The sequence below is a fragment of the Antechinus flavipes genome, chromosome 2 (assembly GCF_016432865.1).
Source record: "Antechinus flavipes isolate AdamAnt ecotype Samford, QLD, Australia chromosome 2, AdamAnt_v2, whole genome shotgun sequence".
NCBI classification, from domain to species: Eukaryota; Metazoa; Chordata; class Mammalia; order Dasyuromorphia; family Dasyuridae; genus Antechinus; species Antechinus flavipes.
In genome coordinates this window covers 367,015,560-367,036,868 of record NC_067399.1, presented here as the reverse complement: position 1 = coordinate 367,036,868, position 21,309 = coordinate 367,015,560, and the positions used below count along the sequence as shown (strand labels likewise).

At 36.7% G+C, this 21,309-nt stretch overlaps 1 protein-coding gene across 3 annotated transcripts in view; it reads left to right on the top strand.

Annotated features, from left to right (window-relative positions):
- The first annotated feature begins 5,081 nt into the window (after window positions 1–5,081).
- Window positions 5,082–21,309, top strand: part of KIF3A (kinesin family member 3A) — a 69,633-nt gene continuing 53,405 nt past the window's right edge. For 2 of the 3 annotated variants that reach the window (XM_051978237.1, XM_051978239.1), the window contains exons 1-5: window positions 5,480–5,845; window positions 9,904–10,177; window positions 12,149–12,293; window positions 18,867–18,951; window positions 20,160–20,265. In XM_051978237.1, the coding sequence (XP_051834197.1) occupies window positions 5,516–5,845; window positions 9,904–10,177; window positions 12,149–12,293; window positions 18,867–18,951; window positions 20,160–20,265 (940 nt within the window). In that variant the 5' untranslated portion in view covers window positions 5,480–5,515. The other variant, XM_051978238.1, reaches the window with a different exon arrangement.

Sequence of the window (21,309 nt, the reverse complement as noted above, 5' to 3'; positions counted from 1 at the left end):
ACTTAGCTGCCCCTCTATGCCTTCTTTATAAAAAAAAATTATTGAAGGAGGCAAAATTAAAAGAGGAAAAAGTATAAGGGAATATGAGGGAAAATAGCCCTTATATTCAAGTAAGTCCTGAAAAATAAGAATTACCCTGCAAATCTTGTAATGTTCACTGAAGTCAATAAGAGTTTAAAAATGTTTATAGTCAAGATAGGTTCAAAACATGCCTCACATGATCTTAGCTAAATCATCTATTTTCTCTGGGCCTCTATCTGCCAAATTAATGGTCCTGGATTAGAGGAGGATTTGGTGGTTCCCTCCAGCTCTGGGTTTTTGATTGATCTAAACAAAACAAAAAAAAAAAAGATCAGAAGGAAAGGTCTGTTAATGTTCTGTAATCCACAAAAGGCATTTTTCTAGTAAGATGGAGAGATAGCTTTATTTTAGGAAGAAAATCATTACATATTTGATAGATTGCTGTTGAATCTTGTCCAACTCTGTGACCTTATCTGAGATTTTCTCAGCAAAGATACTAGAGTGGCTTGTCATTTCTTTTTGAAGCTCATTTTACAGAAGAGGAAACTGAGGCAAGCAAGATCACATAGTGTCAGGTTGGATTTGAATTCACAAAAAAGAGTCTTATTAACTCCAGACCTGGCTCTCTATTTACCATCAAGTGCTTACTTGTTGGTCAAGCCTTGTGCTAAGTTCAGGGGAAGCAAACACAAGCTAACAAGACAGTCTCTGCCCTCCAGGAGTTTTTGTATTCTAGAGGTATAAGACAACACATAAAAGGGCTCTAGATAGGAGAAGAGTTAAGGAGGTACAACTTGATATGAAAATGGCCTTGACATGTCATAAACACCTGATTCTAGGCAAGGTAAGGCAAAAGTTCAAGTATCAGATCCTAATGTCCCAGGGATAGAGTCCAAAGTACCAGTGAGGAGATTTAAGCATGATGTCAGTTTTGGCAGAATTTCCCAGAATGATTGGGAAGTTGGTTACCTAATTCATTGGTCAGATTTCAGAAGAAAGAATAGGCCATGCATTGTAGATCTTAGGCCTGGTTCTGGAGATCAGGCACTGAACTGGCCCTGTGTCCTGCTTTGGCTTCCATTGATTCTATGGAGCACCCTACTGAGTTCTGCTTCCTTTGGGGTATAAGCCCAGTAGTAGCACCAATCTGCTCATGGCTTAAGCCATCTTTGCTGAATCCTTTTTGGGTTAGCTCACCTTGGCTATCTGCCTTGTGGTATCATTCTTCCCATCTCCTCCCTCATATCTCTTCATGCCTTTCTCCTTTCCCCATCCCTCCATGCGTACCATGCATGCCTCATGGTGTTTTTCTCCTTTTTATATCTAACTCTTTTAGAGTGCTAACCCCCTCTATGGATTTAGCCTGCCAATCAGTGATGTACTCCAGCCTCAAGATGTATTCCCTTTCTTAATTAATTCCCTTTTCTTAATTGTGAATTCCCCTAGGGAACTTGTCTTTTCCATTGTTAATTGTTAAAACCTTTTTCCTTTGACAGGAAAAAATAATGATGAATGTTGGAGGGGATGTGGGAAAACTGGGACACTAATGCATTGTTGGTGGAGTTGTGAACGAATCCAACCATTCTGGAGAGCAATCTGGAATTATGCCCAAAAAATTATCAAATTGTGCATACCCTTTGATCCAGCAGTGTTTCTATTGGGCTTGTATCCCAAAGAAATACTAAAGAAGGGAAAGGGACCTGTATGTGCCAAAATGTTTGTAGCAGCCCTATTTGTAGTGGCTAGAAACTGGAAAATGAATGGATGCCCATCAATTGGAGAATGGCTGGGTAAATTGTGGTATACGAATGTTATGGAATATTATTATTCTGTAAGAAATGACCAGCAGGATGAATACAGAGAGGACTGGCGAGACTTACATGAACTGATGCTAAGTGAAATGAGCAGAACCAGGAGATCATTATACACTTCGACAACGATATTGTATGAGGACATATTTTGATGGAAGTGGATTTCTTTGACAAAGAGACCTAACTGAGTTTCAATCGATAAATGACGGACAAAAGCAGCTACACCCAAAGAAAGAACACTGGGAAACGAATGTGAACTATCTGCATTTTTGTTTTTCTTCCCGGGTTATTTATACCTTCTGAATCCAATTCTCCCTATGCAACAAGAGAACTGTTCGGTTCTGCAAACATATATTGTATCTAGGATATACTGCAACATATCCAAAAAGAAAAAAAAAACCTTTTTCCTTTCTAACTATATCCTCTTCCAAATCTTTTTCATATTTGCCATTCCTGCTATACCTCTTCATTTTGTCTGTAACTTCTTTTAATAAATAAAAATAAAAAAATTGGTAAAGAAAACGGCCATTGTGAATTCATCACATAACCAAACCATCTTTTGGTGCCTACAGCAATCTCATCATTTGGTGCAAATTGTTATACTCAATCTCATCATTTGCACTTCTAGCTCTAAATATATTATCTTTCTATACTAAAAGACGCTAAGAGAATAATTTTTGGCTTAATAAATCTAATTTTTCAAACCAGATTAAGGGTTTATAGGTAGCTACTTCATTATATGAAAAGATGTAAATATTGCCTTCTTTAAATGCAAGTATGTAAATATCTCTGTACTATCAATTGAATGTATAAGTATTTTCATTCAAGAAGTGTGGAATCATCTGATTTTTGAACCTATGTTTAATAAGGGATACTGTATTGTTAGAATCCTTACAAGGTGTTAAGTCCCTAGAATTGATAGAAACAATGCTTATGTTTACACCTTACACATTAGTTCACAAGTTTGGGAGATTCACAAGTCAGTATTCAGTATGAAGCAAGTTTACCCTTCCCACAATCCTACACTCTCAGAGGAGGAGTCAACTTTTAGGTTCACACCTTTAAGAGATCATATAAAAAAAAGCTCTCAATCTCAGGAAGGAGTCAGTTGGAGATATTGAGAGCCACAAGTCAGTGAAGATTCAGTTGAAGAGATTGAAAGCCAGAAGTCAATCAGTTCGGGAGATTGACAGAGCCAGAATTCAGTCGGGAGATGGAGAACGAAGGATGCGGAAGAAGAGAACCAAGATTCAGAGAACTAGCAACAAGAGCTTTCGGAACCAAGGAAAGCTAACCAGATTATTTAGAAGGAGACAATAAAGATTTGGATTTTAATTCCTGGCTGCATTTGAGGTGATAATTACTTGAAACTAAAACTAAGGCTGCCTCCAGAAGCTCCCCAAGAAACCTGCACCCAGAGAATGATCATATTATAGAAGAGAACACTATACTGTATTAAAGTGTTCTTTATTTTTAGTACATTTCATCCATTGTAAATTTATCTTCAGTGCCCAAGTTGCTACTTCAGTGCCAAACTGAAACGGCTTTTAAACAATAGAAAGCCATTGGGTTAGGGACTAGGTTAGCCATTTGTATATAAGGGAGGAACTATATCAGAATGAGAAAAGGAAGAGATTTATGGTGTTAGAGCAAGCATAAAGCAAAGGGAAGAAAATAATAGCAGAGAATGGAGATATCAACTCTATTGGTATCACTAGGAGATGAGGATGCAAGCTAAGATGCCCCATAAAGGTAGACTCACTTTAGCTTCTCAAAGTCTATAGATATCATAATTGCAATTTTGTTACCCAAATGTTTGCAGTAAACAGATTTGCCTCAATTACAAAAGGACTAGAGATTAGCTATAGATAGATATGAATATAAAATTATGCAGAAATATCAAACTCTGCCTATGTGTTAGGAATTTTTCTTAATTAGAGGTTCAGAATTATGGACAGAAGTTATCATTTTTTTCATAAAAAAGAAACTCCTTAAAGCTAAAGAAAAGCAAAGAAAGTGAACCTAAGAAACCATTATACTGCTTCCTAAGCTTAAAACAAGTTAATTATTACAGTAGAGTGTTACCCATAGTAAAACACGCCTCTTCAGATCTTTACTTAAAATGGAATAGAGCTTCCATCCAAGATGGCTGCCTTGAATGGGTGGCAGGCAGATTAGCTCCCCTATACCTATTCCTGTAAAATCTAAAAAGATTAGTTGATTCATTAAGAAACTACAGTAAAAGATGTTTTTCAGAAATGGATAAAAAAGTCAGCCTGAGGCTCATAAGCAATAAGAAAGGAGGCTTCCAGCAAAATAAGTATACAATGCAGGGAACCAGCAGTCTCTTAGAACATTAAAGGAGAGACAGGCCAAATGTAGCCTGTAGGGATCTGTGTCTGGAGTCAGCAAGAACAACTGGGATGACAGCATTATGGGCTAGAGCTGCACAATAACAATAATGATAATAATAGCTAGCATTTATAAAATCTGATGCAATTGTGTGTTCCTATGTGTATATGTAAATGTTCTCTTTTTTTCACAATATTTAATTAAGATAATTTAAAAAGCAACAAAATAATAAAATAAATATATAATGATAAAAAATTTCAAATGCAAATGTCAGATGCTACTGTAGTGTAAATAGATTGATTTGAAGGAGCTCCTTCAGAAGTCTCCAACGTTGAGATCTTCCAACCTTGGCACAAGCCAGAAAACCAAGCACAAACATTAAATTCTGGATTCTTTTTAGACAAAGACTTCATCAGTCCACCCACCCTAATTTTCTCGTCTGTTATGCAAAAACTGGTGGAAGCAGTGCAGTCAGAGGAAGGTGGTGGGGCTGCTGGGCTAGTGTAGTCTAGGTTCGAGAAGGGAAAGCAGAATGAGGAAAGCAGACCAGTGAGAGCGCCCTCTCAGCCGGACCAGGCAGCCTCTCACTTTGCTCTATCAGACCCTGGTCTCCTTTGGCCACACCCGGAGGGGTCGGTCTCACCGGGGAAGACTCTAGACCCCCGCCCTGTCCCTCCCTTCGGCCCGCGGGCCAGTCCTCCTGGGCTTTGGCTAGGCACAGTTTAGGAGGCGACAGCGACCCCAGAAGAGGGCGAAAAGGAAGCTGGGACACCCAGGAATAGACTGACACCCAGGGAGGCTCTCGAGGGCCCGTCCCCCCACGCTCATGGGGGCCCTGCCCACCTCGGCCTCAGTCCAGTGCCCACCAGGTGGCGGCAAAGGCGCGCCGCGGTTTGGGTGCAGGACTATGCAGAACGTCCTAGGAGATCAGCCCTGAGGAAGTGTTTGGGGAGGAGGGCGGCCTGCATTTTACATTTTTATTCGTTAAAAGAGGGAAGGAAAGAGAAAGGAGAGGGAGAGAAAAGAGAAAGAGAGAGCCGGTGCGCAGGTGCATCCGAAGGAACGTGGGAAGAAGGCGGGTCTGGCGGGGAGGAGGAGGAAGCCAAGACTGCGCACGCGCATCCTGGCCACCGCCTCGCCTCGAGAGCCTCTGGCCTGGCAGCAGAGGGAGGAGCACCTCGGACCAGACTCTCTGCCCTGGAGCTCGAGGTCTTGCTCAGCAGCGCGGAGGGGCGGGGGAACCGGCCATCTCGCGCGGGGCTGTCTAGGCCAAGATGCCGGTAAGAAGCCGAATCCTCGCCCCGCCCCGTCCGGCGGCCTGGGCGGTTGCCATGGAGGCACCGAGCGGGGAGGGGCGGCCGCGGTCCGGGTCGGGCTCCATCACCCACCTAGGCCCGGGCCTCGGCGGAGGTTTTCTCCGCTGTCCCCTCAGGGAAGACCGAGGGAGGCTCGGCCCCGGCCCCAGCGGCAGCTTCCTCAGAGGCCTCCTCTGGGAAGGATGGGAGAGACCGGGGCGGGGCGGCGGCGGCGGCGGCGGCAGCAGCGGTAGCGGTTGCTGTCGCAGCAACCGCTTCTTTGGGGGGGTCGTTCGGGAAGGCCGAAAGAGCCCTAGACCAAGCTGCTGCTTCCTTCGTAGATGGGAGAGGCCCAGCTCAGCTCAGGTGCCTCTTCAGGGTAGGGCGAACCCAGCCCGGCCTTCTAGAGGAATGAAGGTTCGGTTGGGCTCGGAACCAGAGGTCGGGAAACGCCGGCCTGGCCTCTTTGTGATAATGCCTGAGGTTTTCCAACGAAGCCTGGTTTGGGGCCTCCTGCCTTTAAGGGATGCTGGAGGTGACCCTGGGCTGGCCTGGGCTGGGTTTGGCGCTGTCCTGGCGATGGAGGGAGGCGGGGTGAGAGGAACCTGGCTCAGTCCTCTTTCTGGTCTTAGGAACTGGAAGTTCCCAGGGTCTTGAGGTCAGAGCCACCTTCTGACTTTCAGGGCCCTTGTACTATTACCTCCTTTGAGGATGTCTTTGTATTATTTAGAGTAAGATGAACCAGATGCTGCTGCCATATACCCAAATTACTGACAAGTCCCTGTTCTCTTTAGAGGACTATTACTGTTCCTTTAGCTGTGGAACTGTGGTTTCTATTGGTCTTTTAACTTCCAATCAGTTATTTGCTAAAAGTGTATGTCATAGAATGGCACTGTTGAAATTTCTCCATGATTTTTCATCTCATAGGTCAGTAGTTGAAAAAAGACCTTAGAAGTTGTCTAGGTCACCCTTTTCATTTTACTGATGAGGAGATACACACAGCTAGTCAATGGCATAGCTAGGGTTAAATTAAGCTCAGGTTCTGTAGCTTGAAGAATTCATTTCATTGTACCATGTGCATCTTGATATTTCACAACATAGTAAAAATGTTAAACTTAGGGTAGATGCTACATCATCTTTAATCATGTACAGTTTGAACAAGGGAGTTGGGATCATGTTCACTGTAAGCTCTTGATTCCTAAAAATTCAGTAACTGAAAATTTTTATGTAGACTTTTTTATGTATGAGAAACTAGATGTCAAGCACTTTGTAAACTTTAATGCTCTATTTAAATGTGAGCAATTATTGTTTTTTTTTTCCCAAAATTAAGACTACTTGAAGTCTTCATTTTTCCTGAAATAGATTTATAATTTTCTAGGATGAATATCACAGAAATGACTTCAGGATACTATACAATATGGAATAACCATTTCACTCTATATGCATGGTGTAAGAGAAATCCTCAATCTTTTCCCCCTAAGGAGTAAAGATTTTATTACACTGCTAAGAGCCAACTAAATGCTTAAGTGTTTTTAGAATGGAAAAGAGATTCCCTAGCAGAATCACAATTAACCAGGGGGAAAATGCCATTAAGAAGAAAGAAGTGGAATTATGCCATTGACTTTCACAGCTAACTCTAAAAGGGGAAATCCTGAATTCTTAATGAAGGATTAGAAAGTGGAGAAAACTAAGGGATTGAATTCCACATAACTCTTTTGAAATTTACAAAATTTACTATGAGAGAAAGTAGAAGAAATGATGCATCAGAGTATTAACTTCTGGAGTCACAGAATCTTAATTCACTGGTTTTCTCTACCCTTTACCTGTTTGACCTTGGGCAAATCATTTGATTTCTCTGGGCCTCAAATTTCTCATCTGTAAATTGAGAGGATTATACTAGACTATACTAATCTAAGGTGCCTTCCACTTAAAACTACTTATAAATAAATGGACCCTTCCATAGACCATATACTCTTCTAGCTTCACGATTAGCCCTTCTTTTATTTTCAATCCCAGAAGTCAGAGGGGCATCAGAGGGGATCAGCCTAGAAGCTGAATCAAGAACCCCTGGCACAAAACTACAGCTCTGGCTGTAGCTGCAACAACCTGCAGGAAACCTGGGCTACTGTGGAGTCCTGCCTGCTTTTGTGTTTGGGAATAGAATTGGCATAATGTGAAACTAAATTAACTGTCTATGATCCTGTGATCTTATGGAAGCGTGGTTTAGTGAATTGAGAGCTGGCTTAAGAATCAGGAAGATATATTTTGTATGTGCATATATAATAAATGCTACACACACTAGCATAGGAGATGGGACACAATTAATGGTCCAGTAAAGGAGACTGATGACAGAAAGAGCCAATGTATCTTTCTGAGACTGGAGCAGAAAAATAGAGAATGGGCAATGATATTGAAGTTTGGACATGAAGAGGAGCTTAAGATGTGTGATTTTCACCTTTTTAATAAAGTAGGAAGAGAAGTTTGGAAAGGCAAGTACACATCTGGGAACTTGTGGAAAGAGAAGATGAGATTTTTGTTGATGGGAGTGTGAGAGGAATTTTATTCAGAGATGAAGAAAATTTTGTAGTTAAACTCATGAGAATTTATATAGAGAGAAAATGAATGAAAATAGGCTAAGGACAGAGCTCTGCAATACATATATCCATGTATAAGGGTGGGATAAGGATTGTTGATCCTGTGTAAAGGAGACTTGACTTGTAAGAAGGGAAATAGAAATTCCAGGGATAAAGAGGAGAGGAGGTTATTTAAAAATGTCAAATGATGTATGGAGATCAAGAAGAATAAGAACTGAATCTATGAGATTTGGCAAATAATAGATCTTTTGTAACTTTGAATGAAATTTCAGTTGGTAGTGATATCACAGGACAGAAAGGATTTTGAAATGTCAGGAAAAGAAATAAATGCAATAAGTAAAGATAGTTTTTTTCCAATTTCCAGTATTGAAAAATAAGAGAGATTATACTAGATGACCTCAAAAAATTTTCCAGATCTCTTTACATGAATTTATAAGCCAAGCCATCTCTCTAAAGTCAATTAACTTTGTGGTTATATTGGCGCTGTCCTGGCGATGGAGGGAGGTGGGGTGAGAGGAACCTGGCTCAGTCCTTTTTCTAGTCTTAGGAATTCAAAGTTCCCAGGGTCTTGAAGTCAGAGCCACCTTCTGACTTTCAGGGCCCTTGTACTATAACCTCCTTAGGTAAGTCACTTAATCATTCAGTGCCCCTGGCAATATTCTGAGATTCTTAATTTGCCATCTCTTACCTGCATTGATTCTCCAGACTTTCCTAGCCAATAAAATTCCAGTTCTTCAAAACAAACAAAACACACACACACACACACACACACACACACACACACACACACACACACACACACACGTTTGTGCACGCAAAACTATGTAGTTGTGTGATTTTTTTTTTTTTTTGCCAGAAAATGACAAATGAAGGTCCTGATGTCCTGATTCATTCAGTAGGATTCCATATCTGAAATCAGTACATTTTCATTGGCTTTCCCTGAAGCCTGGAATTTTGTCCTTCTTCCTCTTTGCCTCTTGGCATCTTTCAAGTTTCTAAAATTTCATTTACCACCCACTAGAAGATTTTTGTAATCTTTCTTAATGTTAGGGAACTTCCTTCTGTTGTTTATCTTCAATTTATTCTGTATCTATATCTGATTTGATAATGATTAGCACGTTGTCTTGCCCATTTCACCATGATCTTCTTGACAGCAAGATAGTTTCTGTATCCTCAGCATTTAGCGTAGTGTCTGGCATATAGTAAGTTCTTGATAAATGCTTATTGACAGATAGACAAAGCCTTGAGCTTGAGGCTAAAGAACACTGAGATTTAAAAGGACATACCAGTGTATTTAAAAAAAAAAGGGTGATCTGTAATTTGCTGTTCAAATGTCAGCAATTTTAAAAAATCTTGACAAGAAACTTTTTTTTAAATTAAGTAGTAGTATGTACTTAATAAATATTTGTTCTTGCCACTGTGTATACAAAGACAAAATTGAAAATCTTGGTCAAAGCTTACCTTCTAAGGTGGGAGAGAAAATGAAACATAATTTCGAGAGAGAAAAAAATGTTAACTGGAGGAATTTTGGCTTCTGAGCCAAAGTTTGGAGGTGGCATCTGAAGTGAACCTTGATGGAAGTTTAAGTGTTCAAGGACACTGGTGAAGAGAGAGTAATTTTTTTTTTTTTTGCATAAAAAATTAGAGTACTCAAACTATTTTTATTTTTAGTTCAACTAACAAGATTTGGAAAATACATGCATGATATTTGTGGGGAAACATTTATCTTAATGATAAGAAAGTCTCTCATTGAAAATTATTCTAATGTATGTAAAGATTAATGTTATCTATTGTTTTTGTTTTTCTTTTCGGTTTTCTTTTGATTATTAGATCAATAAATCAGAGAAGCCTGAAAGCTGTGACAATGTCAAGGTGGTTGTTCGATGTCGACCCTTCAATGAAAGAGAAAAGGCAATGTGCTACAAATTGTCTGTTACTGTGGATGAGATGAGAGGAACTATTACAGTACATAAAACAGATTCTTCAAATGAACCTCCAAAGACATTTACATTTGATACAGTTTTTGGACCAGAAAGTAAACAACTTGATGTTTATAACTTAACAGCAAGACCCATTATTGATTCTGTTCTAGAAGGCTACAATGGTAATAACCTCATTTCACTTTTGAAATAAGATGATTTTCAATTTTTAAAACATAGATGCTTGCAATTGTATTTGAGCATTATAAAAGAATTTTTTATCTATTGAGTTTAGTTGTTAACCCAGCATATTATTATTCAACAATTAATTAAATTCTTTCTTACATATATACTAATCCTATAAATATATCAACAGTTGCTTAATAAATAAGAAAAAATATAAACTTGTGCCCCTCACAATTAATATATTGTATTTTATATTGGTCACATTTAGATTATCCATATTGTGGATCATGCATAGCTAGAATATAATCCTTAATTGATTTTCCTCTATTAGATGGTAAACTTCTTGGATGACTCAGTTTCTTTAGCTGATAAGTGTTAATGGTAATCTTGATATGTAGTAGTCATTGCTTTATCTGTAAAGAAAATGCTAAGATTCTGGGATTATCCTGAAGAAAATAAATAGATACATCGATTTGGGGAAAAAAAATTGTGATTCATTCTACACCTAAATATTAGTTATTTTTGTGTTATCACTGGGCATGCTGACTTGAAGTATTATAATAATTTCCTACCAGTATTTTTTTGGTGATGCTATCATAGAACAAGTTGAATTTTTTATTTCATTTGAACCTATTTCATTTAGAGATAGTGAGGAAGATGCTTCAGTAAGAATTGCATTACTATCATACCTATCATAAGAAATGCATCATATCATACTATGCATTAGCATACATGCATAAGTTATGAACAATGCTTGAAAAGTATTTCAATGGGTTTTTTTTTTCCCACAATGGGTTTGCCACCCACTAGAATACAGGTGTCATGAAAATTTTACATAAAGCTAATAAAAATGGGCAAGATAAAAACATAAGTTTGATCATTATTGGAAATTCATGACCACTGATCAATATAAGTCCATAAGTGTGATGAGATTAAGAAAGTTGTTGAAAAAGAGTTCTTGCATAAACTGAAGGCTGAACATGAGAGTGGTATTGACATTGATAACTCTCTGTGGAAATTTAAGACTAGCAAGTTTTATATGACCATCATTGATGGTCTTTATCAAGAACACAGTTGCAAACATGATCTCTAGCTATTGTCCTGATTGTTATTGCTGGGGTAAATTTGAAGCTGGTATCTCAAAGGATTGTAAGACCTTTGAGCATGCCCTTCTGGTCTGTACACTAGGTGTGAGACATCTCATTGCTGATGATAAAATGAACTCTACCAAGCCTCCCTAGGACCAGAAAAGAAATGAGGAAATTATCAAACAAATAAGTATTGCAGTTTTTAAAAAATCGGCTACAACCCAGACACTGATTTTTGTATTAGTTTCAGGTTAGAATGGTAGTGACATGCTGGAATCAAACTTTGATATGTTTAGATTCAAGGAATGGAATATCTCTTGTAAAGATAGCTACTTGAAGCTTTGGATTGATTGTGTCCTGCTATCAGTTTGACCAACTGACAAATCCTTGTGGTCTATCCTCCAAGATATCTACAAGATTGGTGATCTTGGTACTATCTTTTATTGCTCATGTGAAGACTGGTGTTATAAAACTAAGTATAGTGGTGACTTTTGCTTCAGTCAATATTGCAACTAAAGTAAAGCCTTTGTAATATGAAGCTTTGAATGAGGCCCTGGCTGAGAATGACATTGATTTTCATCATCAGGAATGTGTTTATTCAAGATGTCCTCTTTGGTAATATGGCTAGTGTTAGCAAGAATGACCTATCACCAGATGCTTGCACATTGCTTGGCAAGTAATAGGGACTTAGTTTATAAATGTCTATTAATCGTGTGAAACATTATACTATATTGTAAGTTTCCTGAATGCAGAGAACTTATCTTACTTAGCTAATATATTTCCTTCAGTGCTTAATGAAATGTTCTATATACATTAGATACTTAATAAAATGTTAATTATTTTAAATTTGAATATGTTTGGAGTAAATTCTTTCTATTTCAGGTACTATATTTGCATATGGACAGACTGGAACTGGAAAAACATTTACCATGGAAGGTGTACGAGCTGTACCTGAACTTAGAGGAATTATCCCAAATTCATTTGCTCATATATTTGGTCATATTGCAAAAGCAGAGGGAGATACAAGGTAAAAATGAAAAAGATCATTTTTCCACATTTACTTATTTTTAAGTAAAATAATTTCTAAAATGTAGATAGATGTTGAGGTTGTCATTCATAGATGTCATTGTATCTGGTGGTAATCTGATTATTTTTTCAAGTATTTGGCCTTCAATTTAGCCACCATATGTTAAGTCCTACTAAAGTGCCAGGCATTTGGGAGATAGACCATCAACTACAGGAGAATGAAGAAGATTAATATGAAATCAGTCTGAAAAGATAGGCAAAGCCAAACTGTGAGGGAATTTTAAGCTCAGAATTTGTATTTTATTCTAGAGCAATAGGAAGCCACTGAAACTTCTTGAGCAAGGGAGTTATATAGGCTTATATTTTAGGAATATCAATTTGGCAGTTCTGTGGAGGATCCATTGGAGTGGGAGATCCTGGAGGCAGTTATAGCAATTAGGTAATTGCAGTAATTTAATTGAGAAGCTAAGAAAACTTGAATTGGGTGAGGATCTTGAACCAAAAGACTGAGAACAGAACCAAATTAGCAATGTCATGAAAAACCAGAGGAAAAGGGTAGTCATGGAAATGCTGTAGATCAAGAATAAAGAAGACAGGAAATGCTGTTGCATTTGACAATTAAGAGATTATTGGTAACTTTGGAGAGTAATTTCAGTTGATACAATAATGTTGAGAAGCCAGATTGCAAGGACTTGAGGAGTGAGAAGACAAGAAGTAGAGGCAACAAATATAGTCAAGTTCTTGTAGCTTATATGGTGCTGTGGGATGATGGCTTTTGGGAGTAGGAAGATTTTGAGGGGTTTTTAAGGATAAACCATGTTGGTTTCTTGGAAGGAACTGGTAAATAGGGAAACAATGAAGTTTAGGATTGTAGGGGCAGGCTACTGGAGGAGAAGGGAAAATATGAGACCAAGTTGGTAAGTAAAAAAGATTGACCTTCACCTGGAAAAGGGTTCTATCTCTTCATATGAGACTGGAATAAAAGAGAAAAAAGTGGGGGGGGGAATGAAGACAAGGAATTTTGAGATTTAGAGTAAGGGGAAAAAAGGTAGTAGTCTATGGCAGATGGTTTCCGTTTTTTCAGAAAAGTATGATAAGTGGTCTTCTGAGAGGGAGAAAGTATGCAGGAGGTTAGAAGTGAAAAGAGAAGTTTTAGAATGTGAAAGTTAAGCAAGGGTAAAAGGTTTGCTTTGTAAAAAGAATAAACAGAGATATAAAATTTTTAGTAGCCCCATTCAGTATGATTGTGTGACTTATTCTGGCCTTCTTAAACTTCATTTGAATAGGAGCAAAGGCAGCTTAGTTAGGCTTTGGTAAGAGGATAGAGGACCATGTACATTTGAATTGTTTACCATAAAATCAAGATTGGAAAGAGAGGAAAGTGAAGTCAGAGCAGAGGTGATGGGATGGGTGAGCTTACTGAGGAATGGAGGACTGATAAAGAACAGGTTTAAAAGAAATAAAGCAGAGAAAAATAGGTGGTCATGGTCAGATAGAGGATTTTCATAGTTCACCATCATGGAAGTGGAACACTTATGGGTAATGTTGGGTCTGTCCTCATATAAATGAGGTGGAGTGCAATTGAGGGTCATGGAATTTGAGAAGATAGAAGAAGTGGGAAGCCAAGATGTTTGTGAGAACATCAACTTACATATTGAAGTTCCCTAATATAAGGGCAGAATCTGATGACCAGAGACTGTGGACTCTGCATTGACCTCTTCAAGAAAGGAGGGAGAATAACTTATGGGCTGGTAAATAATTGCATTAGTATCTGCATAAGATGACAAATGTGGATAAAGCTAATCTCAGAGGATGAGATGCTGTTCAGTAAATGTTAATAGCAAAGATGTGCCTCCATTTCCTTAATCAATTGTGTGAAAGTGTATATTAGAGGATGGTCTCTAATCTTCTCAGGGGAGCCAGATCTCTGTGAGTATCAGAAAATGAAAGGAATATGAAAAGAAAAGGTCTAAAAAGAAGGGAAATTTCTTAATGATATGTAAAGTCTGGGCTAGCTCCCTGGAGGCCTCAGGAATATCTGGAGTCAGGATAAATAAAAGTCCTTGGTCTTCAGGGAAAGAAGTGAAGGAGACAAACTGCCACAAGCTTGCTACCAACCTCTTTCTTCCTGGTCTTGCTGCAAAGTGAAGTTCTCTCACCTCTCTCACTCCATCCCCTAATCCTTACCTACAGTTATCTGTATACATCGAGCCAGCAGAAAAGTGAAAAGGGCCATTTTCCCAAACATGCTAATAGAATCATTGTCCAATAGGTAATTAGCCTTAAGTGCTCGGTTGTCTGATTCAAGCATACCTTTTAAGAGTTTCAGCCCTTTACAGTGATAGAATCCTAACCTTATTTTTTCTTTTCCCAAGACCTCTAATCATTTGCTTTATCAAGTAAAACTGTATGTAATTTATTCATCTATTTCACTTAGATAATCAGATTTATTGGCATGCAATTGAGCAAAATAGCTCCTAATTATTGCTTTGATGGTGAATTCATCTTTTTCACTTTGATACTGGTAATTTTAATTTCTTTTTTTAAAAATATCTAATCAATTGTTAATATCTATTTTATTGGTCTGGATCCTTTTGTCAGTGTCTCTTTCTCTGGCTTTAGCTCTGTCATATTTATTTCTCTCTTTCTCTCTCTCTCTCTCTCTCTTTTTTCTCTCTCTCTGTCTCTCTTCTCTGATTCTTCTCCCTCTATCCTTCCTCAAAAGTCTGTTTTGCTTCTGACCACTTTCTCTCCCAATCTGTCCTTCCTTCTATCAGCCCCCCTTATTTTGTTTTATCCCCTTCTCTTCCTACTTCTGTATAGAAGTAAGATGGGTTTCTATACCCAACTGAGCTTGTATGTGCTTTATTGAACCAATTCCAATGAGAAGTAAGGTTTGTGTGGTCTCCCCCATCTTACTCCCTCCATCTTCCCCTCTACTATAAAAGTTCTTCCTTTCATACTTTCTTTAACTTTCACATTGTGAATTGTTTCTTTTAATTTCTATTTTACCCTCTGCTTCTAGGTTATCAGCAGGTGTCCCTGATAATTTCTTTCTTTCTTTCTTTCTTTTTTTTAAATTAAAGCTTTTTATTTACAAAGCATATGAATGGGTAATTTTTCCAACATTGACCCTTGCAAAACCTTTTGTTCCAAATTTCCCCATCCTTCCCCACATCCCACCCCCAGCTGGCAGGTAGTCCAGTACATGTTAAATATGTTGAAATACATGTTAAATTCAATATTTGTGTACATATTTATATAGCTATCTTGCTGCACAAAAAAAATCAGATCAAGAAGGAAGGAAAAGAAAAACTGAGAAAGAAAACAAAATTCAAGCAAATAACAACAGAGAGAGTGAAAATGCTATGTTGTGTTCCACACCCTTTTCCATGCTTCTCTCTCTGGGTGTAGATGGCTCTCTTCATCACTGAACAATTGGAATTGGTTTGAATCCTCTCATTGTTGAAGAGAGCCACATCCATCAGAATTGATCATCATATATTGATCTTATTGTTGCCGTGTATAATGATCTCCTGGTTCTGCTCATTTCACTCAGCATCAATTCATGTAGCTCTCTCCAAGCCTCTCTGAAATCATCCTGTTGGTCATTTCTTATAGAACAATAGTATTTCATAGCATTCATATAGCATAATTTATTCAGCCATTCACTCAGTTTCCAGTTTCTTGCTACTACAAAGAGGGCTGCCACAAATATTTTTTGCACATGTTGGTCCCTTTTCCTCCTTTAAGATCTTTTTGGGATATAATCCCAGTAGAAACACTGCTGGATCAAAAGGTATGCACAGTTTGATAACTTTTTGATCATAGTTCCAAATTGCTCTCTAGAATCGTTAGATATGTTCACAGTTCCATCAACAATGTACCTGATAATTTCTTAAAAGATGTCTAGGTTCTTTTTTTGATCATGGTCTTCAGTTAGTCCAATAATTCTTACATTATCTTTACTGGATCTATTTTCCTGGTCAGTTAAAAAAACTGAAATACTTCATATTTTCTACTATTTTTTTCATTCTTTTGATTTTATTTTAATTTTTTTTAATGTCTTATGGAATTATTAGCTCTACTTGCCCTATTCCAATTTTTAAGGGATTTTTTTTCAGTGAACTTTAGTACCTCTTTTTCCATTTGTCCAATTCTGTTTTTCAAGTAGTTCTTTTCAGTGAATTTTTTGTCTCTCTTTTATCATTTGGCCAAAATTCTATTTTTAAAGTATCATTTTCTTTAGTATTTTTTGTACCTCTTCTACCAAACTATCAACAATCTTTTAATTTTTTTTGCATTATTTTAATTTTTTTCCTAATTTTTCTTTTACCTCTGTTATCCGATTTAAAAAATCCTTTTTGAGCTCTACCTGTAATTCTTGTTGGATTTGTAACCAATGCACAGTTTTCTTTGAAAATTTGCCTGTACAGCTTGACATCATTGTTTTCTTCTGGGTTTGTATCTTGATTTTCCCTGTTATCATAGTAATTTGTTATAACCTAGTTCTTTTTGTTGTTATTGTTAGCTCATTTTTCCATTTTATTTCTTGATTGGAAGTTGGGCTCTTACTTCTAGGGTGGAGGAGGCTTTGTCCTAAGCTTCAAGCATAATACAGACTTGACCACCACTCTGGTGAAATAGACCTTTTCTGACTGCCTTCTAAATTGTCTTGAATTAGAAAATTGTTTCTTTCAACTTTTGTTGGTTGGGCTGTTCCATAATTCATTTTGAGGTATTATTTTAGAGTTGTTTGGAAGGACATTTGGGAAAGTTCAGCTAAGTGTTCCTGCTCTTCTATTCCACCATTTTGTCTCTACCTCTTCCCAACTAGTTCTGTTGAATATTTTGAATCAGATAATATGTATGAATCTCAAATTCAGCATGTCCTTTTTTTCTTTTCCTGTTCTACCTTCTCCTTACTCCCCTCCCCCTTGCCATTTCCAAACACATTCTTCTATCACATTTTCATAGCATCACTATCTTTCCAGGCTCCTATGTTTGAAATGCCAGTGTTATCTAAAGCTCTTCTTACTATATCCTCATATCCAGTCAATCACCAGATCTTATTCTTATCTCTACGTATCTCCATGTCTTCCCCTCTCAACATCTTCCCTCTAGTAAAAACTCCAATGACTCTTTATGGCCTCCAGGCAAGTTCCTTGTTTCCAGTGCCTTTTGCTCCAAAGCCCTTTGTATTCCAGCCCCAGCTTCTTACATTTCATTTGCTGGCAAGTTCTCTTCTTGCTACTAACATTGCCCTCATGGCTGTTCCATAAATATTTCCTAGCTTAGTGATTTTCTCATGGCCTGCCCCTTTGTCTGGAGTGCTTATCTCCACCTTTTGACTTCTGTGATTTCCTTTAAGTCCTAATTAAAATTCCATATGAAGCGTTTCCTAAACTTTAATAATTTTAGTGCTTTTCTTCTTTTAATTATTTCTCTAGTCATCCTCTATATAGTTTGTTTGTACATACTTATTTGTAATCTCTCCCATTAGACTGTGAGCTCTTTGAGGATAAGGATTGTGTCTTTTGCTTCTTTTGTGTATCCTCAGTGCACTTTGCTTGGTGTATAACAGACACTTAGTAAATATTTATTGACTAACATGATTTATCTCATAAATATCATTTCTCTATGTAGCCCACTCAGTGTAAAAAAACCTTTTAATTTGTTCTATTTACCTCAGATCTCTTTCCACTCCACTTATCCTCCACATAGCTGTGGATTTTTCTAAAAGTGATTTTTCTAAAGTGAAATTATCTTTAGGATCAAATATAAACTGTTCTGTGTTTAATAATGGTTCTTCACAATGTGGCTCATTCCTACCTTTGTAGTACATATTATATCTTCTCTATAAACTCTACAATCTAGCCATATTGGCCTACTCCTCTTCACCTCTTAGAATCCATGGTTTTAATCAAGATTCAAGTCATCTTCTACAAAAAATCTTTCTTAATCTCCCTAGTTGCTAATGCTCTCCCTTCTAAAATACATCTTTTTCATTGGAAGGTAAACTTCCTGAGGGCAGGAACTGTTTATTTTGTTTTTATATCTTCAGAGTTTAGCTTAGTGCTTGGCACAAGATAGGCATTTAAAAATGTTTATTCATTAATTGGGAAGAAGGGAGATTGGGCTTCCTGTCATTGGCTTCTTTTAATTCTGTGTCAGGATTTCTTGTACCTGTGAAATCATTGAGAAGGAGAAAAAGAGATATCCTCTAGGACAGAGAGCCCTGGAGTACAATCACAGAGAAAGATCATAACTTCACTGTAGATTTGGAGGAGGATATTGGTCAGGTAGATAGCCAGGAGAAAGCAGAGTCAAGAAATTTTAGGAGAATAACTGGGAGGAGAGGATATTCAGCAATGTTAGATGTAGCAGGAAAGCATGGGGAATGAGAAGATAATTGGATTTAGCAGTTGAGATCATATCATAGTTAACCTTTTTGTTAGAAAGTGTTGGAAGTCAGATTGCAGTGACCCGAGAAATGATTAAGTATTTGTAGGAAATAGAGGCAACAAAAGGAAGTCACATTTTTTTAACATGTTAAAAAATTTTTTATTTTTAGGTTTTTGGTTCGAGTATCTTATTTGGAAATTTATAATGAAGAAGTGCGTGACCTTCTAGGAAAGGATCAGACACAAAGATTAGAGGTGAGGATACTTTGAAAATCTGAATATTCTCAGGTAAGAATTATCTTTCCACAGAGTTATACTGTCATGATGTTAAAGCTAAAGGGAGCCATCAGAAATCCCTGTATGATATAAAGGAGATAAGGAAAGTTAGATACAAAAAGGTCAAGTGATTTTCTCGAGATCATATATTTAATAAAAAAGAGAGTTGGGATTCCAACTCTGTTTTTGTTGCTCTAGGTCTAGTGTTCTTTTGATGATGTCAAGCATCTTTCTTTTGCTAAGTTTTAAGAGGACAATTAAATAAATTAAAGTTTTAGCTACTTTAGTATAAAGAGTTTTAGTGTTTTAGCTTAAAATTTAGCTTATGACATTGTACTGGCCTGTATAATTGTTTTCAGTTTAATCTAGCCTAATTCCCTTTATAAACAATATTCAAAATCATTTGAAACTATATCTGTTAAAATTGAAAAGATGTTACAATAATGTTTTCTTATTTGTTTTGCTCTAGTTTTATAATACATCTTCTGGCATTTTACTTTATCCTACAAACTATTTAAATTCCTTTTAAATAAGAGGTTCATTTGAAAAGAATTTTTTTTCACTTGGCCTGATAGTCACAGATTAAATTTGTTAAAATAATGTCTTATACCATTTCCTTGTGAATGCTATACTTTTCATAACTAATAATTGTTGTTCTATAATGGATGGACTGCCCAATTTGTTTTAAGTAATAACAATAAGATTGTGTAGAATCAATCATTTTCCCATTTGCCTGTCCCACTTGCTTGTATTATATTGGACTAAACTATGAATGCTGTCTAGATGAAGTCAACATTCTTACATAATATGAGGAAGTGTTTTCTCCTATGTCCTGACTATAAAAAAAATCTATTTCAAATGAGTCAGAGAAATAGCAAGCTGTGAAATGTTCAAGTCTTCCAAACTAGGCCAATATACTTCTTGTTTTTCTTTTATTCAGCTCACTTTTTTTTTTTAAAGAATAAAGAATAAGCTAATGAAGGGATAGGTAGGTTAAAAAATATTTTCCTCCTATTTTAAGGATTATTATAAATTACTTATACTGACATTACATCCTTGCTATAGTAATCTGTAAGTAAATACAAGGAATATTGATTTAGAAAGTATTACATATTATCATATTAATCTTGTCTTTTGGTTTTAGAAAGTATCCTATATTATCAGAGTATAATCTTCTTATCTTTTAGGTTAAGGAAAGACCTGATGTGGGAGTTTACATCAAAGATCTATCAGCTTATGTAGTAAATAATGCAGATGATATGGATAGAATTATGACATTAGGCCACAAAAATCGTAAGTATAGCCCTTAATTAGCAATACATTTTTAATGTTGAGTAGATTAGTTTAGTGTGAAAATATTAAATTATGTCACAATTTGATATCATATAAAAAAGACATGATTTTGAGATATCCTAACAATTCTTTTTGTGGTTGTTTAGGATTATCTAGCAGTGAACAAAATATTTGAGTAAAAGAAGAGACAGATTCTTTTTAGTCTTAAGTCTTATTTTATCACGTACAAATCATGATATCCCTTAAAAACTTCCACATAATTGTAATATCAAAAAAAGAAAGATAACAGAAGATAATTTATGAAATTTGTACATGAAATCAATATTAATGCTTTTAAAATTTTCCATTTCCTGCTTAAATATTAGTTTCAATTTAAAATTAAAGCCATTTTATTAGTAAAAGTGGACATTTTATTTATTTATTTATTTATTATAACTTTTTATTGACAGAACCATGCCTGGGTAATTTTTTTACCTTTGCACTCACTTCTGTTTCGACTTTTCCCTTCCTTCCTTCCATCTCTTCCCCCAGATGGCAAGCAGTCCTATACATGTTGAATAGGACATTTAATTTTTAAAAATTGAGAATGCCAATATCTACATTGTTGTGCTTTAAAGAAAATCCAATTCACTACTATGTAGAATATAATTTTACATTTTGTTCTGTGTGTACATTAGTCTATGAAATGACTGTAGACCAGGAAATAGCACTTCATTAGATTCTCATTTTATGGCATATTTCAAATACTTGCCTTCTTTAAGATCTCAGACATCTGTGACTTCATCTGGTTTGAATATTCTCTATCAACTCCCAGTTCCTCTGTGTTTCAGTAGATGGCTTAATGATTTAATTAAGTTGTTTCTTAGACAATTGATTTCTGGTCTATATAATGTAATCCTTTCCAGTTTGACATAAGAACTGCAAAAAGTTTGTGTTCTGCTGGTGCTAGGTGTTTAGGTATTTGGGATACTAAGTGTCATTTCCATTTTATAGTAAGATAATACAATAAGTAAGCCTTTGGTTAAATGCTTATCATTTGTTTTT